Source organism: Aricia agestis, chromosome 5, assembly GCF_905147365.1.
Source record: "Aricia agestis chromosome 5, ilAriAges1.1, whole genome shotgun sequence".
Classification (NCBI taxonomy): domain Eukaryota; kingdom Metazoa; phylum Arthropoda; class Insecta; order Lepidoptera; family Lycaenidae; genus Aricia; species Aricia agestis.
Genome location: NC_056410.1, coordinates 13833886 through 13852945, shown reverse-complemented (window position 1 = coordinate 13852945; position 19060 = coordinate 13833886). Strand labels below are relative to the sequence as shown.

General features: G+C 36.5%; 2 protein-coding genes across 3 annotated transcripts in view; one reads left to right on the top strand and one right to left on the bottom strand.

Annotated features, from left to right (window-relative positions):
* Positions 1-2520: 2520 nt before the first annotated feature.
* LOC121727493 (SH3 domain-containing kinase-binding protein 1-like) overlaps positions 2521-19060 on the bottom strand; it is a 34764-nt gene continuing 18224 nt past the window's right edge. The window contains exons 9-16 of one of the 2 annotated variants that reach the window (XR_006035683.1): positions 15981-16118; positions 14868-14953; positions 14321-14480; positions 13768-13885; positions 13411-13507; positions 12692-13020; positions 10826-12525; positions 2521-2533 (exon numbers count right to left, since the gene is read on the bottom strand). Coding sequence is in view for 1 of the 2 variants with exons in the window: in XM_042115377.1 (XP_041971311.1) it covers positions 12373-12525; positions 12692-13020; positions 13411-13507; positions 13768-13885; positions 14321-14480; positions 14868-14953; positions 15981-16118 (1081 nt within the window). In the remaining variant the exon portion in view is untranslated. Of the gene's footprint in view, positions 2534-10475; positions 12526-12691; positions 13021-13410; positions 13508-13767; positions 13886-14320; positions 14481-14867; positions 14954-15980; positions 16119-19060 lie in introns of those variants that run through there. The other variant, XM_042115377.1, reaches the window with a different exon arrangement.
* On the top strand, positions 4033-5029 carry LOC121727517. The gene is made up of 2 exons (XM_042115412.1): positions 4033-4293; positions 4609-5029. Exons 1-2 carry the CDS (start codon positions 4155-4157, stop codon positions 4830-4832), a joined length of 363 nt encoding a protein of 120 aa, XP_041971346.1. The 5' UTR covers positions 4033-4154; the 3' UTR covers positions 4833-5029.

The following is a 19060-nucleotide window of genomic DNA, read 5'->3' as shown; positions in this document are numbered from 1 at the left end:
GGAAGGCCGTGGGTAGTGGTTAGTTCAGTGCTTAAGTATCCGTCTATATTAACGCTCTGTGTGCGATCAGTGAGAAAGTCAGTGAATAGTTTCAGAATTATTCCCCTTATACCTATTTTTTTCCATCTTCTCTATAAGGATAGGAACAGAGACAGTATCGAAGGCTTTAGCTAGGTCAAGAAAAATCCCCAAAACTTTTTTCCCGTCGTCTAGTCTTTTTATTATATAGTCTGTAAGTTCGTGAACCGCATCTTCTGTTGATTTGCCTGCGCGAAAACTGTACTGTGAGTTAGATAATAAGTTGTTATTTTGCAGGTATGATGTTAGTCTTTTATTCAGTAGACGCTCTAGTATTTTCGATAGTGACGGTACTGCGATTGGCCTGTAGTTGGTAACCTCATCTCTGTTCCCTGCCTTATAGATAGGATGTATTATAGCTTTTTTGAGTGATTTGGGGAATATTCCTGTTGAAAGACACAGATTAAAGATGTAAGCTAGAGGCGGGGCTATTACTTGAATGTTTTGTTTTAGGATACTCGCTGGTATTTTGTCCCAACCCACTGCACAATCTGTTCGGAGAGACATTGCGATTCTTGATATTTCCTCTTTGTCCGTTGGTAGAATCGTCATCGAGAGGCTGGGAGTGTGGGTATTGGTGAGCTCGGGAATTTGCGGAGTAGGTGGGATTCTCTCAGCTAAATTCTTTCCAACGTCAGCAAAAAATTGGTTCACGGAGCTTACGGCTTGGTTTGGGGTAGATGCGAGGGAGAGAAGATTAGAGGCGCCGCTTCGGTTTTTTGATCTGTTAGTAATTTTATTAATAGTTTGCCATAGTGTTTTGGTGTTTTTCCGTGAACTTTGAAGTTCATTTTTATAGTAATCGTTTTTCAGATTTTTCAAAATTTTAGTGCAGTAATTTCTGTACCGTTTGTATGAAGTGGCAAGTATTGTGTTATCCGGGAATTTTTTAGTTTTTCTGTGTAAATTATCCTTGTGCTTTATACTCGGCGCGGCGAACCTTGATCCCTATGACACTGACAGTTAATAACATTGTAGTGGCGTCAGCATTAATTTATCATATTGGAGGCGTCTAAAAATGCCATTTATAAATTGTACGTAGCTTTATGCCATTACAATGATATTCCGTTGGAACTTTTTACAATTCTTAACATTTACAAGAAATTATCTCAATCTGTTCGTGAATTTACGTGTACGTCCTGCAAAACTTACATAATCGTTAAATGTCACACGTGACACGACGTAAGTTTTGCAAGACATAAACGTAAATTCAGATTGAGATAATTTCTTGTAAATGTTAAGAATTGTTAAAAATTCTAACGGAATATCATTGTTATAGCATACACTTACGTAAAATTTATAAATGTTATTTTTAGACGCCTCCAATATGATCCTAATTTAATGGTGACGCCACTACAATGTTATTAACTGTCAGTGTCATAGGGATCAAGGTTCGCCGCGCCGAGTATAGGCAGCGGAGAAGTCTGGGAGTAACCCATGGTTTCAGTAGCTTTTTACGGTTGGAAAGATAAGTCAATTTGGTGTTGGTGTCTATGATTTTTTTAATGAAAGCAACTAAAAACTCTGTTACCGGGTTGGGATCTTCCATGAGATATATTGGAGAGAAGTCAGCGTTAGATATTTCAGTGGATATATTTTCGTAATTTATTCGGGTGATGGTTTTTCTAGTAGCTGGTTTCGAAGTTTGGTTTGAAAGGAAGAGTGTGATGGTTTCGTGATCGGTAATCGTGGAATGAGCGACGAGTGCTTTGGCCGGAAGCTTAGTTTTAATAATTATATGATCCAGGCAGCTGGTGAGTCTGGTTGGCAAGGTATGAGCGGGGAGTAGTCCAAAGGAAGCTAGCAACGTTAAATATTGCATTTTATTTGGGTCTTGGGAGTTCTCTGCTATGTTAATGTTTAGATCACCAATAATGACTACATTTTTAGAGCGATCAATTTTCGTTAAGGTGTCAGTCAAGGAGTTGAGAAATGGAACAATATCTTTTGTGGATGGGGAACGATATATAGCCAGTACGATTGTGTTTTGGTCGATAGATATTTGCATGCAGTTTGCGTCCGCTACGAAAAGCTGTTAAAATCACTTACTTGTGAAATGTAATCTGGGGTTACATTTCACAAGTAAGTGATTTTAACAGCTCATTTCTACGATATTAAGCTTTTATTGATAATATAGGCACTTAAAAATGTGGCACTAATCTTATTATACCGTATTCACCACATATTTACCTTTGTTTTACCGATTTTTGATAAACAATAAAATTCAATATTGCTGGAGTTTTCTGTCGATAAAACTTATCGATATCTATAATAATTGTACTTATTGAAATCTCCAATAACCGATTTTTATTATCAAATACATATTATGCTCTTAAAATAATTGACAGGTTTCCGTCTGACGAAGTAAGACTGGAATTATGGTTGAAAAAAATTGAAAAGCCTGGTTGGCGTCCAAAAATTGCTACTACCGCTTGCCGTTACTATTTGAAGTGTTCTCCGTAAAATACAAGGCGCAAAACTACCATTTGATCGTGATTATGTTTGGAATTTCAGCGTCTACTCTTTCTTGACAGACTGTAACTGTGTAACGGTAACTAATAAAATATAATTTTAAAGTATCGCACATATATTTTTATTATTTATAAATACCTTACCTACTCCACCCCAATAAAAATGTATTCAAACGTTCCATATTTATTTACGGATCGCGTTATCCAATTAGATAATTTCCCTCGCACTTCTGCAATCAGCGCCAAAATGGCGAAAATCAAATGAGATAAAGTAAATCGATAAAAATTGGCTTGCTAGATCTATAAATAAATAGGGAACTTTTATATTATTACTAGACTTTCCGCGCGGATTCTCCCACGTAAATATCTAATTACACAGACAAATTGGTCCACAAAAAATAGCCTATATAATACTTCACGTTATACATTCCCCCACTTTTTCCACATTTTCCTCTATTTCTTAGCTCCTATTAGTCTCAGCGTGATAAAATATATAAAATGGGCTGTCTAACACTGAAATAATTGTTCAAATTGGACCAGCAGTTCTTGAGGTTAGAGCGTTCAAACAAACAAACTCTTCCGCTTTATAATATTATATGATGAGATTAGTTAGGGTCTTATCACACAGAACACTTATTCAGCTTTGTTCAACTTTAATACGATACACTGTAGCACTACTTTCATAATATTAGAAATGAAATTAGAAAATACAATACAACAAAGTTTTCGTTAGAAGCTTATCTTCAGTTTTGTTTTCAATTTTTCGTAGTGCTAACTGGTAAAAATAAATGAATTATAGATAGGTACTGCTACTTCACGTTATCTACGTATGAAATCGTTGTTAATTTATTACGCCTATCTAAATAACGAAGAGGAAGTCTGTAATCTTTAATACAAATATGTAGCATTTGTATTATTCAATTTAATATTTTTGTCCTAATGGTCGACATTATCTGAATCTGGAAACATTTCATCGATAATAGAAAAGACAGTTGTACATCACTAGTATTAGTTCCAAATACTCCCACTACTGCTATCAGCGCCAATATGGCGACATAATGACGACTTTCAAACGTCATTTTTACGTCAAATTTAGTTCCTCACCCTAATAATGGGGGAGCTAATTCCGCTTCAAATAGGCACAAAAAAAATGCTGTCAAAGGGTATCATCAGTCCAGCGTACTTGTATAGTCTGTCAAGAAATTCATGACAGGCGGGAAACTTTTTAAATGAAATAAAAAATAAGAGAACTTTATTAATTCGACATAAAAATGGGCAAAGTGACAATATTTAAAATGTAATAAGCGTTCTCTGTGAAAATACAAATAAAAAATACACCTTTTAAGCGTGATTACAATTAGAAAATTTTCCCGCCTGTCATGACTTTCTTGACGCACTATATAATGGAGGTCAGTGTCGGAGAGCATGCCTCGCCCGTTTGCCAAATTAAAAAAATATATATATCTATGGTTGATATCGTTATTTACGAATTGTATTTGAAGTTTAAAATAAAATTTAATTTCTTAAAAATAAGAATCTCTCGGTACTTTATTATAACTGAAATAACTAAAACAGGCTGGTTAAGTGTATCTTTATGTTATTATTATGGCTCCTAGAGAGACTTCGAAAGCTACCCCAAAGATACAACGTTCTATTGTAAAAAACACACGAGTGAAAGCGTCTCCAGCGACTATTAAGAAAACGATACCTATTAAAAAGAACACCGAAAAGATGCTTCAAAAAGGTAACATGTACTTCTATGAGTAAACCATAGTCCATACCGCGATTTTACTCCTACAAAGAATGGCGTAGTCGCGAAGTAAGGCGTAGTTTCGTTAGTGTAATCCCTCGTTCTTAGACGTAGTTTGACCGGACGCAATTTGTTGTTTGTCTTAACTTTTTACTTATATTGGTGGTAACTCCCTTACACAAACTACACATAGCACGAAATTCCATATTATACAATGTCATAATTTGTATCACATTCAATGCCTCGTCATGATAAGGCTACTATGTATTACTGAACTCATTTATAAACTATTATTCTGTTTTTTTACAGCAGAACCAAAAGTGGAAACTCGAGTAAGAACTAACACTGTTCCTAAAGTTTTTACACCAAAGGCGAAAGAAAATAAACCTGTATTACCTGGAACAGCTACAAAAAGTGCTAAAAAGGCAACATGGAAGAGACGGCCAAAGCCAGCACATTCTGGTGTTCCTGTGCCTGAAAAAATGAAGAAATTGCTCGGAAAACAACTGGACGAATTTGATAGCAGTTTTTAAAAAATATCTGTTAACTGATTCATTGTGGCACACATTTTTTAAAACTTTTAATCGTGGCAGCATACAATTTTCTCGTGACACGTTAGCCGTGTCATACGCCATAGAAAGTCACAGATTACTCAGAAACGAAGCCTATAGGCTTGTTTTACGTGGAAAATTAAGATGGTTTTGTTCAGAGTAGAACCTTCTAATGTGCAATTTGAGAGAGATACAATCATTTTATAAAATACAAGATGACGCCTACAACTTCGTTGCGCCAAAACTCGTTTATAGGTAACAGAGATAGATAGACAGACAGAAGGACGGACATACAGACAGACTTTAGCATTTATAATATATTAGTATGGATATGGATGGCACGGCTGATGTGTCATCTGCAATGAATGCATTAATTGCTACTTTAGTTATAAAAAAATAGGTTTATTAATTTTTATATAAATGCCTGACATGACAATATTTATTTATTTAAACACAGCTTTGGCAAACCAAAATTTACATGTTTAAGTCAAACCTTTTGACCGTCTCGGGGACTTAAAACAATATAATAATAGGACCTAGCGTGTTTACACACGGCGCCGCAGCGGCAGCGTTTTTCGCCTCTGCGGCGCCGCCGCCGCGGAGGCGATTGCGGGTCTGACTGACTAGTCTCGTATGTTTGTTGAAAACTGCGGCACCGCCGTGTGAAAAGGGCCCATAGAAATACAAGGATGAGTATGCAGCGGCGGCGCCGCCGCGGTGGCGGTGCCGCTGCCGCTGTGGCGCATGTGCAAACACCAAACACGCTTAGTGATAAATTTTCAATTAAATAATTGGTAGTAATTTGAGCTGTATTAAAAAAAAGAAAAATAAAATACTTCTATTTTGTTGTGCCATACATATAAAATTAAAAACCAGTTTTTTGATGTGTCTCTACACAATATTACCTACTAGCTAAAAGCGGAGCTTTGTGAGGGCTCGTTTTTCTTTAACTTTAGAGCAGTTTTTTTTATATTTCAATTAGTAACCAAACCTTGACTAACTGATGATAATCACATCTACATATAAATAAAAATTAGGTACTCTGTTAAAGCTGAATAATTAATCAATAGGCGTGATAGTTTTTCCGTAAAGTGTACCACAAAAGTGCTTGGTTGTGGGATATTCTATAGTACTATATTATAGTACTGTAGTACTTTACACTATGTATAATAATATTATGCTAAAGGTCACAGCACACATATCAACTCGGAAAGGGATTGGCATAATCGACAAGGGATTCAATATTGTTTGTATGAAACTCCCTACTGCAACGCACACTAAGCGGAACCGACTAACGGAACTAGCAACAGACTAGTTATAGCCACGATTAAACTACCATGGTTTAAATAGACCAGTAGCTTAGACCCTTTGGGAAAAAAAAGCGCTGCGTTGAGCGGGTCTGCCGTCACACGATTACTATGGCGAGCGCACGGCGTGGGCCACAGATTACTAGTATATATTTGTAGAGCGTGGGCGCCCGCGAACGCCCTTAGGCTGCGTCCCCATCAGACACGGCGCGGCGCCGGCACCGTGTTACGGCACGACGCCGCCACCTTGATACGGTACGGCGCCGCACCGTGTCACGGTGCCGCGTACGGTGCGTCCCTATTAAGTCGATATTTGCGCTCGAACGAGAGTGGCGGTCACGGTGGCGGCGTCGTGCCGTAACACGGTGCCGGCGCCGCGCCGTGTCTGATGGGGACGCAGCCTTAAAGTTAGACCTTAAGTCTTGCTCACTTACATAACTACAGTCTAAAATTAAGTGTGGCTAATGTCTATTAATCGATTCAGTCCGAATGACACGGCAGCCGTGTCATACATGTTTTTAACGTGTGGCGTATGACACGTGAGCCGTGTCATTAAAAAAACGATTGTATCTCCCTCAAATTACACTTTAGAAGGTTGTACTCTGAACAAAACCATCTTAATTTTCCATGTAAAACAAGCTTATAGGCTTCGTTTCTGAATATTCTGTGAATTGAAGAAAAACTAGGGGCTGTCCCCCTTTTTAGCCCGGCCGTACATTATCCGAAATTTCTGATTAGAAAAATTCGGACGCCCGCCAGAACGCACTCTGTTCATACATTTTGTTGTGGACCCCGCATACTATCAGAATACTGACGTGTCAAAATGTATGAGCGTCCGAATTTTTCTGATCAGAAATTCAGATAATGTGCGGCCGGTCTTTTTAGTTGTAAACTTTTAAGAAAAGAATAAAGAATTGGGAGGCCATATTTTCTATATTATTGTAGACTTGCAATTTCTTGCGATTTTTTTTAAACGATAATGTAGAAAAATACTTGCGTTGACATCAAAGTATCACTAATCCACTAACGATTTCTGTCTTAATCTAAGTTGTGTCTTTCGAAAATATTTCTAACTAGCTGTTTCCGCAAACTTCCTTAGACCTTATCCATAGGAATAAAACATTTCCCTGCGGTTAAAAGTTCTTTCTTTGAAACCTACAGCAGGTTTGCAACATCTGAATAAACAAAATACAATAAACCTTTTTGAACATGGCGGGTGACACGGTAGCCGTGTCATCCACTTCTATGGCGTATGACACGGCTAACGTTTCACGAGGAAATTGTACGCCGCCACTACTGAAAGTTTTAAAAAATTTGCGCCACATTGAATCGGTTAAGGGTATATTTCTCTTAAATTTTTACCAATATTTAAAAGAATCTTTATCCTCAGACTTGTCCTTTGGTGGAAATTTTAGTTTTATGGACTCAATAGGGTATGGTGGATGAAAACATTCATGTTTGTTTGGAATTAGTGTAAATGTGTAATTTTTTTTAATTAATTGTAATTTAAATTATTATTAATTGTAAATTTGTAACTAAATAATTTTGTCTTTTGATGGGATAGGTCCATTATGCAAGTACATACCTTATAGTAGGGGAGGGGTGGGTGCTATTTGTGTAGCTTAATCTGACAAATCCGATGACATTTCAATATAAAAAAAAATATATTTTTTTACCCACCACGTGAGGAATCTGATTTCTATACCATGATAACTAGATACATGTCGGAAGTAAGCATGTGTAAGCTTAATCTGACACGCTCGAGCTTGCCCCCCCTCTTCCCTTCCCCAACTATTGTTATTTAAACTACCTTGACATAAAACTTATTTTATAAAGTTGGTAAATAAAAGCATGGGACCTTGATATAAATTTATTTTATCATTTATAAGAGAGGATATACTGAACTTTTAGGAATGTATTAATTGGACAGCACAAAGTATAAACTATGCAAAAATAAATTAAGTAAGTACTAGAATCGTCCTATAAAGTATACATATACTTTAACCGATTTATTATATAAACCTTAGGCCATGCACCAAATATATACCTGACGATGATTTTTAGTTATTTACATTTGCGTATAATAATATATTTTCAAGCACAATAAAATTAGGGGGCTGTAAAGAACCTCACAACTTTGTAATTTCTTTTAGGCATGTTTAAAGAACATTTGTTGCGTTTCACACTTCATTTATAATATCTATGCTGCTTTATTAGTAACATAATAATAAAACAGGACTTACTAATCAGCTGTCTTTGGATTATACAATATACAATAGCCATATTTTGACAAGTATGGATTAGTCAGTCCTATCTTATTTTTTGTTTATTCATTAAGCCCAATGGATCTTAATTCTATAGCAACACAATTAGCATTATAAAGGCATATATCACAATATAATAATGTCCAATTATATTTCTTTACTTAGCTGTAATAATATAATTGTAAACTAATAATATTACTAATAAAAATGTAAATTGTGCTGCTTATACAAATTAATGTAATAGAAAAAGAGCATTGGCTAATTTTATAGCGTATAAGATACATGCGCCAATTTTAATGCCAATTACTATCACCAATATAACTTGTGAAACATTGTGTGTAAATAATTTTTTCCAATTCACCAAAATTAAAAAATAAGTAATTTTAATCATATAAAATTATAAATTAATTGGAGCCATAAAATTAAAATGCCTTTTTATACAACATAATCGTGTAGGCAAATATCAAATCCCGGTATGTTCACCATAACCGAAACTTGGCAAATGAGAGAAATATGTTTTTTCAAACTTTATTCTCGGCATTTTTCTTTTTAACTTTTGACACAGACATCTTATTTGCTCTTTCATGATTCACCACACTAATTTGTATATACTGTGTTGTTCCATTTTTCTCACAAAATTCAATAAAATCGACAAGAGTTCAGTTTCGAGTATGGGTGTGACTTGCCGGGTTTTGATATTCACCTACACAATCGTTAAATTTTATCTTGTACTATCAGAGAAATTGATTCATAGGCAGTTGGCGGAACTGCCTAAGGCTGCGTTTCCACTGAAACGGAGCGGAGCTTAGCGGTGCCGAATTGACCAATCACCATGCTCGAAATCTTTGCTGTCATTCCGCTGGAATAGCACGATTGGTCAATTCGGGCACCGCTAAGCTCCGCTTCATTCCGCTTCAGTGGAAACGCAGCCTTAAGGCCTGTCCACATCTCCACGTCACGACGTCGTCAACGTGGAACGGTGCGGTAATGTGGCACGGTACGTTGACATGACGTATTTATGTCAATGTAACATTAAAACGCACGTCTTTTTTCTTCTCTTTCTCCGCTTTTAACAATAGCAAAAGCAGAATACGTATAATTTGTGATCCATCTAGATCAGTAATGAAGAATGTAGCAATTTTACAGGCAGTGCAATGTACAAATCCGTACAATGTTGCTATATCGTGATGTGATTTTTACGTTGACGTAAATTTACACGTCACGTCAACGTACCGTGCCACGTGAAAGCACCGTTCCACGTTGACGACGTCGAGACGTGGAGATGTGGACAGGCTCTTATTAGGTCGGATCATGTCAAGCCCAGCCAGCTGACACAACTAACATTGACTTGTCAAGTCAATGTTTAAGTTGTGTGTCAAGTTGACATTATGCGCCCACATAACGTAGATCCGTCATCTATAATGATTCTATGATTCGATTTCTTGGATAGTTCAACTTAGTGGATATGTCGCAGTCATCTGGTATAATCTGCGATTCGATTGAATGACTCGCCCGAATGTCGAATGAACGATTGTCTCACGTCCAACTAGTTAGCGATTTGTAACATAGCGATTTGAAGATAGCGAACATAAAATCAGTGAGATAATTGAACGTTTTTGATTTTTTTCCCACTGCGGCGCTAGTAGTCACTAAAACAAGTATGACGTCAAATAACTCGCACAGCTGATAGCACTGTGCGAGTATGCAATATATTTTTAACCGACTTCCAAAAAACGAGGAGTCATATTATGTTCGGCTGTGGATATATATATATATATATATATATATATATATATATATATATATATATATATATATATATATATTGTATGTTCAACGATTACTCCGCCGTTTGTGAACCGATTTTCGAAATTTTTGTTTTGTTGTTTGTCCATTAAATTTACTTTAGGTTTAGGTTTAAAGAATTTATTCTCAGAAGACATGCAGTCACTTATATGAGCACATAAAACTAAAGTTACATTTTTTTACAGTGGTCATTATTACAGTAATATATAAATACACAGTAGTATAAGTTGTTATAATAATATTTTGTGTTTAAAGTTCTATAATTTAGTAATATTAATAAATTATAATTATTATGACATCGTGGATTTACCTATTACTATCCCGTCAACGGCTACTTAAACAAATTATATTATCATGCCATTTAACTTCAGTATATTATGACTTTTAGTCAAGACGTTAAACGTCATAGTCAACGTCTTGACGAGTTGTCCTTTAGTCACTCAATTGAATAGTGTCATTCAATGAATGCGCTAGTCATTCAATCAAATCGCAGATTAAATCAGATGTCTGCGATAGATACATTTTTTAAATTCTGTACCGATATTTATTTTACATCTTATCGAGCATGGTCTTTCAAATGAGTTTCTTATGACCCAACCATTATGACAATAATGCCAATTTTAATAATGTGCTGAAAGATATTAGAAAGCAAGTCGAATTTGTACTAAAAATAATAAGCAGCAAGAAATTAAATTATGAGTACCGTTTACAAGTCAAGCTCATTTAAGGCTACCTAAAAATATGCTAGCTTGGTTAGCTTTTACAAAGTTTAAGTTAACACTATACATTATACAATGATGCACTGATAATACAAAATCTTAAGATCCTCTATCTACTGCTAATATTCTATGGTCATAATGTCATCTTAAATATTACAATTATCTTGTCTCGTAAGTGCTTTCACATTGGATGGTAAAACACAACCACTATAATGCATGTCATTTTATTTCTGTTTCAATACCGGTGTATATTTTTATAACAAAAAGATATGTTAGTTGCAAAGGTACAATTCAAGGGTTAATTAATAGCTACAATATATCTGTACATTTACAAAAATATATTAACTAAGAATTAAATATGGCTCTGGATTACATTATACTTTTCACGTTCGTTGAAGAAAGCTTTGGTAAACATAATCGGATACATAGGACATATTATATACACAGGCTGTACATAATAGTTTACATGGAATGTGACAATCACTAAACGATCACCGCTAAATCATTGTATCATGCATACAAGTTATGGGCAGTATAAAATGGCACAAATTTTGTAACATCTGAAGCTTATGTACAATTGACTTCTCTCTCTTGAACAATTTCTTTACTGTTCTAAGTACGTGTCGTATATTCTATACAATATAAGAACCGCTAGCCGTTCGCTTCGGACCGCTTCGGACTGTGCCTGTACTTAGATGCGTAAAAATATTCTAATGTTGCAGTTGTGACAGCGCGGCGGCCTAATCAAAGCGATGTATTCGTTTTCGTTATATCAAAGCTGCTTATCTGTGAGTGATAGCACATCCCGCCATCATAATAGCAATTCGACGAGACTTTAATACTATGATTATCATAACATTAGGTCTCGAATTTGTTGTGAAAAGGCCATTTGTACAAATTAAAGCCTTCATTAAGTACACTACAGTGTCTTATAAATTGACTACACAATAGATATTGTTAAATAAAATGCTAGTAAATAGAAAACTTTAAACTATGTCTTACTAATTTCGAGTGAGTTAGTTCTAATAATGCCTCCTCTTAGCTCATTCAAAAGTAGTAAAAATAAAAATCGTATGAATTCACTTCATTTTTACTTAACATTTACATACAATACAATATTGTAAAAAACGAATTTGACATACAATCTAATATCAATATAGTCAATGTTTACTGAATGATTCTAATGAAATGCAATTATTCAATGATAAAAATGTTTTTGTATGTAACCACAAACAGGTATTTGCGATTCATCCTTTTATCGAGTTACCTTAAAAGTTTCATCGTCTAATCTTATCACAATAAAAATATGCTTTAAAAAACAATATTTTTAAAATTAATCACATCTTATTTTTCTGTACCTAAATTAATTCATAATTTACGGGTTCACTCATTCTCAAATTCCTATTTTAATTTAAATGCACTTGATTCAAACCTGAGTGACACAGTGGGCCAATTTTTCTATTTCAAACTGCAACTCCATCCGTTTTGAAGTCTCTAATTTAAGCCGTATGTTCAGTTCTTCAATGGCAACAGCGAACTTTGCATTTTGTACTTCTATTAGCTTCTCTAAATTTAATATCTGAAAACAAAAAATATGTAAATTACAATGACCAACTCACTTATCATGGTAGGAAATCAGCATGTCCACATTTCTTACCAACATGCATAAAAACCATTTTATGCCAGTATGTAACTGGCATAAAATGGTTTTTCTACTTTTGGGCTCTCACTTAAAAAATACATACCCTCGTATTGAGTTGAGCAATCATCGCCTCGGCGGAGTCAGATTTGTCGACTTTGTTGAGCGCCCGCCTCTCGAGCGTACTCATTTTCTCCGAGCTGGTCGCTTTCTCCGTCGACTTGTCTTTGTCTAGTCTCTCTAAAGTGCTCGTTTTCTCTACCACGCTAGACGAGAACTTGCTGATCGCGTTGACTTCGGACAGTTTCTCGGATGTGGCTACAACTCTCTCGACTTTCGCGTTGGGCGATTTTTCCGGTGTCGGCTCCTTGGACACGGGCGGCGCCGGCGCGGGCGGCTTCTTCACGTCGTCTAAGATCGTCATTATTGTACGACCTGTACAATCAAAACGATTATGTAAGAGAGTGTCAGAGAAGTAAATCCATAGGCAGATGGCGGACCTATGTAATTTGGTCGCGTTGTGTCAAATCCAGCCAGATCACGATTAACATTGAATTGACATAATTCGACCAAATGACGTAGGTCCGTCAACAGCCTATGAATCAATTTCTTCGATGGTACATGAGCATACACCATCCGAGAATTTACTTCATAGGCAGATGGCCGAAGGTCTACGTAAATTGACCAGGTTGTGTACTTGTGTCAAAACAACTGCAATGTTAGTGTTGTGGCTGGACTTGAAATAACCCAAATTTTCAGTTAACAATTCTTTTTCCACATCAAATTGAGATTTAAGATTCTTCGTTTAAAAATTAAAATATTTACCTGCTGCGGTGGGAGATTGTACAGTAGGTGGTTTCGTCGCCGGCAGTTCAGGCGGCAACGAGTCTTTCTTCGACTCACTCGAATGTCGCGATTTAGACTGAAACAATAATAAATAATTATGAATAATAATTTAAGCATAACAAAATACAACATATTATTAGTATCAGTTGTATACAACGACGATCGACGACCAAAGCGGCCAATATCAAATCAGAATTATTATTAGCATGCTTATAGAAGATCTGAACAAGTTAAAATATAGTTTGTAAGTTCTAAAATATGAGCAATAAAGAATATAAATCTATGTTATAATATTATTATATCTTAGTTATCAAGTTACAAAAATATCAGGCTCACGTCTAAATTCAACTCCAAGTTCTCTATGACAGATATCCTGTTGCTGATAGATGATGTGCTTTTTGACATTTCCATTGAGTGACTTGATTTCTTCTCGTCTAAACCACACTCCAATAATCTGGAAATAAAAATTAACGTTGTAAAGAAAAGCCTTACGTAAAAAATGTCAGAGGCCCTGGACCCGTAGGTGCGAAACGAGGTGTACACGTCTATTAAAACCGCTCGGCGAAACTGAACGGTGCTATCGGCGCATCTGTACATTATCTGCCAGTAACGTGTCACGTGATCCCGATCAATCAATAACGTTTGATCAATGATCTACCAATCGTATCCCTATTCCCTGCGCACCCGCCCGCTCCGCTCTGCATACTCCTCTACCCACTAAGAAGACCTATAGTTAGTTTTGCAGTGCGTCGCCTATACTATTCTCTATCCAAGCGGCTCTCAAACTTTTTTGGCGTCGGAACCCTTTTGCAGCAAAGGAAAAGTTACTCGTACTAAGTATTCTCGCGGAGCTCTTCTCACACTTTGAGTATGACTGCTCTATCCGTACCTGTCAGTGCTGCCGGAATGCGAGGGTGGTCTTGGCCGCGGGTCGGAGGTCTTCTTGGCCTGGTTGAGTTTGAGCTCTTCCATCCACGGTGCGCGGTGCTTCTCCCATTCTCGCGCTCGCGGCTTAATCTCCTCGCTTTCTGGCGGCTTTTCGGTCGGGACTGGAAAGGTATATACTGACTTTGGGCACACGTTCAGGACCCGTACCACGAAACCGTTTTGAGACTCAAACAATTGAACGAGAATGCTGCGTCCTGCGTGCTCTAACAAACGTGAAACGACGTTGTTAGAGTAGGACGCGGCATTCTCGTTCGATTGTTTGAGTCTCAAACGGTTTCGTGGTAGGCCTCCTGGTTAAAAGCATGCGTCGCCTTTAAGCTACTTTTAGAGGATTGTATCTTGCGACAGCAACGCAGCATGCGTTTTACGGCAGATATCGCACAATATCTGCTGTCTAACGTTGCATTCTGCTGTTGCATTCTATTATATTATCTATCTTATTAACTTGTAGCATTCACATATTATATTCTACATATTATTATCATTACCTTCGTGGCCATTGCTGAGTCCGATTTGTTGCGGCGTGTCGTCCCTTAGCACCTGACTCGGTGGTCGTCGCCGGGGCGCCTTCACTCTGACGTCACAGAAGAAAACTAATTATTATTGAGGCAGAAGACATACTATGTTCCTTACCGGCCGCCTAGACGAGCAATTTTATTGTCAATATCAATTTTATTGGACATCGCGCGCCTTCAATCTAATTGTCAAATTGCTCGTCTAGGCGGCCAGTCACATGTTTCATTTCAGATGGGAAAGAACCGCGTCATTCAAATTAAATCACTACTATAAAACAAAGTCGTTTTTTTCCCTCATGTCTCTTTGTTCACTTTAATCTTTAAAACTACGCATTTTTCTTCCCTTTAATCTTTTAAACTACGGATTTTGATGCGGTTTTCTTTAGTAGATAGAGTGATTAAAGAGGAAGGTTTATAAGTATAATAACATTCATTAGATAGTGGAGAAATACTGTGAATTTGGGGGTTTCTAATGTGATGTCGTAAATAATTACATTTTTTTCCGCCCTCATTGCAAACGCAGGCTGAACCCTACGAGATTTATTAAAAAAGTCTACAGAAAACTCCGCGATGGTATGTCTATCTCTTATGGATATCCCACAATAACATTTTTTTGTCATGTACTTTTAACTTCAAATAATGGCTAATTTTCGAAGCGATTTTAACCAATACGGCAATAATCCTTTACGACGATTTAATATCGATTTATATGGCCCTTTACAGCATATGATTTAAATGAATATTTTCGAAAATATTACAGATTTCAAAATTGCTTTTGCGGCGGTACCGACCAATGCGGGGCACGGGTAGTAATGAATATAATTAAATACTGAATCGATTTTAATGATTTCTTCAATGAGTGACATAGGCTATAATATATTTATACCCGTGCGAAGCCGGGGCGGGTTGCTAGTAGTTAATATATATAATGTCACAACTCACAGGTCAGCACAGGTCCATTAGCAATTAGAGTGCTTTTGCCATCTTACCTCTGTCGTGGAACTGTACTGCCCATACGACGCACAGATCATCTTACTTGTCAGACCATTGCGGCACTTAAGACGATAAAACTATAGTTTGACTGACCTGCCGGCTCGCGGGTCGCTCAGTATGGTGTTACGTTCGACGTGGTCGAAGGCGCTGGCGCGGCTGGCGGCGCTACCGTCCGGCCGGTCTTCCGCCAACGTGGTGCTACTGCTAGTCACCACTACTGTTGTCTTTTCTCTGAAAGAGACAATCATTCAAAATAATTTTATTCAAATAATCAAAATTGGTATTGTAAACCGTTTACTGATTTTTTATGAAATAAGGGGGCAAACGAGCAAACGGGTCACCTGATGGAAAGCAACTTCCGTCGCCCATGGACACTCGGAGCATCAGAAGAGCTTACCATCGAGGAAATTGATTCCTAGGCAGTTGACGGACCTACGTCATGTGGTAGGCTTATGTCGATCAATTTTATTGCTCAAAATTACACACAATATATTTTATTGAACAACTTATTTGACAACAAGATTGAAAGGCGGACGCGATCAATATTTTCCTAGACGGTTAATAATATTGTACAATACGTGATAATGCACAATAAAATTGATCGTTTGGGGGCCCACTTACAGCCGCACTCAGACACATTAACCCTTTAGCCGCCAAGGTCGGAATAATCCGACAAATATTTTCGTGCCCATTTCGCCAAGGTCGGATATTTACGACAAGTACCACTACTCGGTTAATCTGCCTTTTTTGTTTGATAGCACTGTATTATATTAAAATAATGTTTATACTTGGTAAATAGTTAACGAAGTAATCATTTACAATTGATTACACTTTACTTTCTTAATTAAGAATTTTTATTACATTATTTTTAGGTCTTCTAATTAGAAGACCTAAAAATAATGTCTAAAGTTAAATAAATTACCGAAAATATTCTTAGAAAAGTGTATTGATGTCCAACGCCCGAGTCGGAAAAATCCGACAGTAGAGACGGGACATAAGCAATGATTTACTGATACAAAAATCCACATAAATTAAAACATTTCTGTTTTTACTAACTAATTTATTATAAAACAAATAAAGCAATGGTTACTGAACAAATAAACTTGTTTGTTTTACTTAATTTATCTATACTAATATTATAAATGCGAAAGTATCTCTGTCTGTCTGTCTGTCTGTCTCGCTTTCACGCCAAAACTACTGAACCGATTGCAATGAAATTTTGTACACAGTTATTCTAGAGTCTGAGAAAGGACATGGGCTACATTTTGATGTGGGAAAATATCTTATTTCCATGAAAATATCGATGAAAATTAATTCGCATTGCGCGTGGCCAGCGCTCATCCCGGAGGTCCTGGGTTCGAGTCCCGCAGGCGGAACAAAAAGTTTTCAATGTTCCTGGGTCTTGGATGTGTATTAAAATAATATTTCAAAAATTTTAAATATATTTTATGTATAATATTATAAAAAATCCAGAAATATATCGATGCAATGAACATTTTAGTTCTAATACGATTCAACAGATGGCGTTTTATTTTTTACTTCATTGTAACATAGAACTAATCATACTTATTAGTTATTATGTTTTTGTTTATAGTTTTTAATATGTTAGAATATTATGTTTAATAATATTATCACTTGGTATAATAATAATCAATCTATCTTATCTTATAGAACTACTGCATTTCTAAGGAGTTCGAGTGTACCGTGTTGGCCTATATTCCATCCAGAAAATATATCTATGCAATCAACATTTTAATTCTAATATATGAAAACAGATGGCGTTTTATTTTTTAACTTCATTATTGTAACAGAACTAATCATACTTACTTTATTATATATTATTGTTTTTATTCATAACTAGCTGTTGCCCGCGACTTCGTCCGCGTGGACTTTAGTTTATAGCGCGCGGTGTCAACAAAATTTGTGTCAAATTTAAAAACTTTTTAAAACCCTGGTAAGTGGTACCCCTCTTAGGGTCGCGCTACACCGGAATGGCAGCGCTGAAAGTGCTCGCCTCGCCGCTGCCATTCCGGTGTAGCGCGGCCCTTAATTAATCAAAATACCCAAAAACAGCTGTGCAGTGTGCACATAATCCATACTAATATTATAAATGCGAAAGTATCTCTGTCTGTCTGTCTGTCTGTCAGTCTCGCTTTCACGCCAAACGCCAAAAATACTGAACCGATTGTAATGAAATTTTGTATACAGATAGTCTAAAGCCTGAGAAAGGACATAGGCTACTTTTTACTGGAAAAAAGGGTTGTAAGGGTCGTAAATTTGTTCAAAAAATTCATAATAGATGGCGCCGTGCGTCTTCTACATCGCGCTGACGCTTGCTCAAAAGTCTTTCTATAAGAGGTGGTATCATCTTACATTTAAGTCTCGATTTTTTTCGATTGTTATATCTATTCTACGCTATTAAATAACTCAGTACTTTATCTGTGCAGGCAGTGACGTAACCTTAAGACCAAATTTCACCAACGACTGTTAAAGTTAATGCTCGAATTAGTATCACGTTAGCTGTTTCGTTTTTCATATGAATGAAAGTGAAGACAGGACATTTTAACAAGCTGTTAACACTAACAGACGTTGGTGAAATTGGGGCTAAACCTATCAATGATAAATAGTTTATGGGTAAAGTTGTGTAATTGGGGGGCTAAATAAGCTTTAAAATTTGGCATAAAATATAAAGATTAATATAAAAAAATGAAGTACTTATTGTGTGCACACTGCACAGCTGTATTGATTTAAGGGGTACCAGGGTTTTTTTATAAAAGCTTTTGACACCAATTTTGTTGACATCGCGCGCTATAAACTGAAGTCCACGCGGACGAAGTCGCGGGCAACAGCTAGTAATAAATATAGTATAAACATTTCAGTGATTGAATTGACGATTCCCATCCCTAGCCTGCATGTTTAGAAACGAATGTTGTCAGCACACCCTGCGCCACGGTCGGAAAAAGACGACCGCTTCTGACGTCATAAGCGAGTGCCGCCTTCTAGAATTTTCCACTAGTGTTGTGCTTATGATGATGCTTTCGATAAATGTGATTGTAGTGGATACTTAAATCTATATATATAAAAATGGATTTCCAATTGTGTTAGTAACGCTAAAACTCGAAAACGGCTGAACGGATTGAGCTAATTTTAGCCTTAAAATATTCGTAGAAGTC

Bases quoted from the DNA above. Each gene is read 5' to 3' on its own strand.
- LOC121727517 (XM_042115412.1), top strand. From the start codon at position 4,155: ATGGCTCCTAGAGAGACTTCGAAAGCTACCCCAAAGATACAACGTTCT. The intron at 4,294-4,608 runs GTAACATGTACT...GTTTTTTTACAG, and splicing joins CGAAAAGATGCTTCAAAAAG to CAGAACCAAAAGTGGAAACT.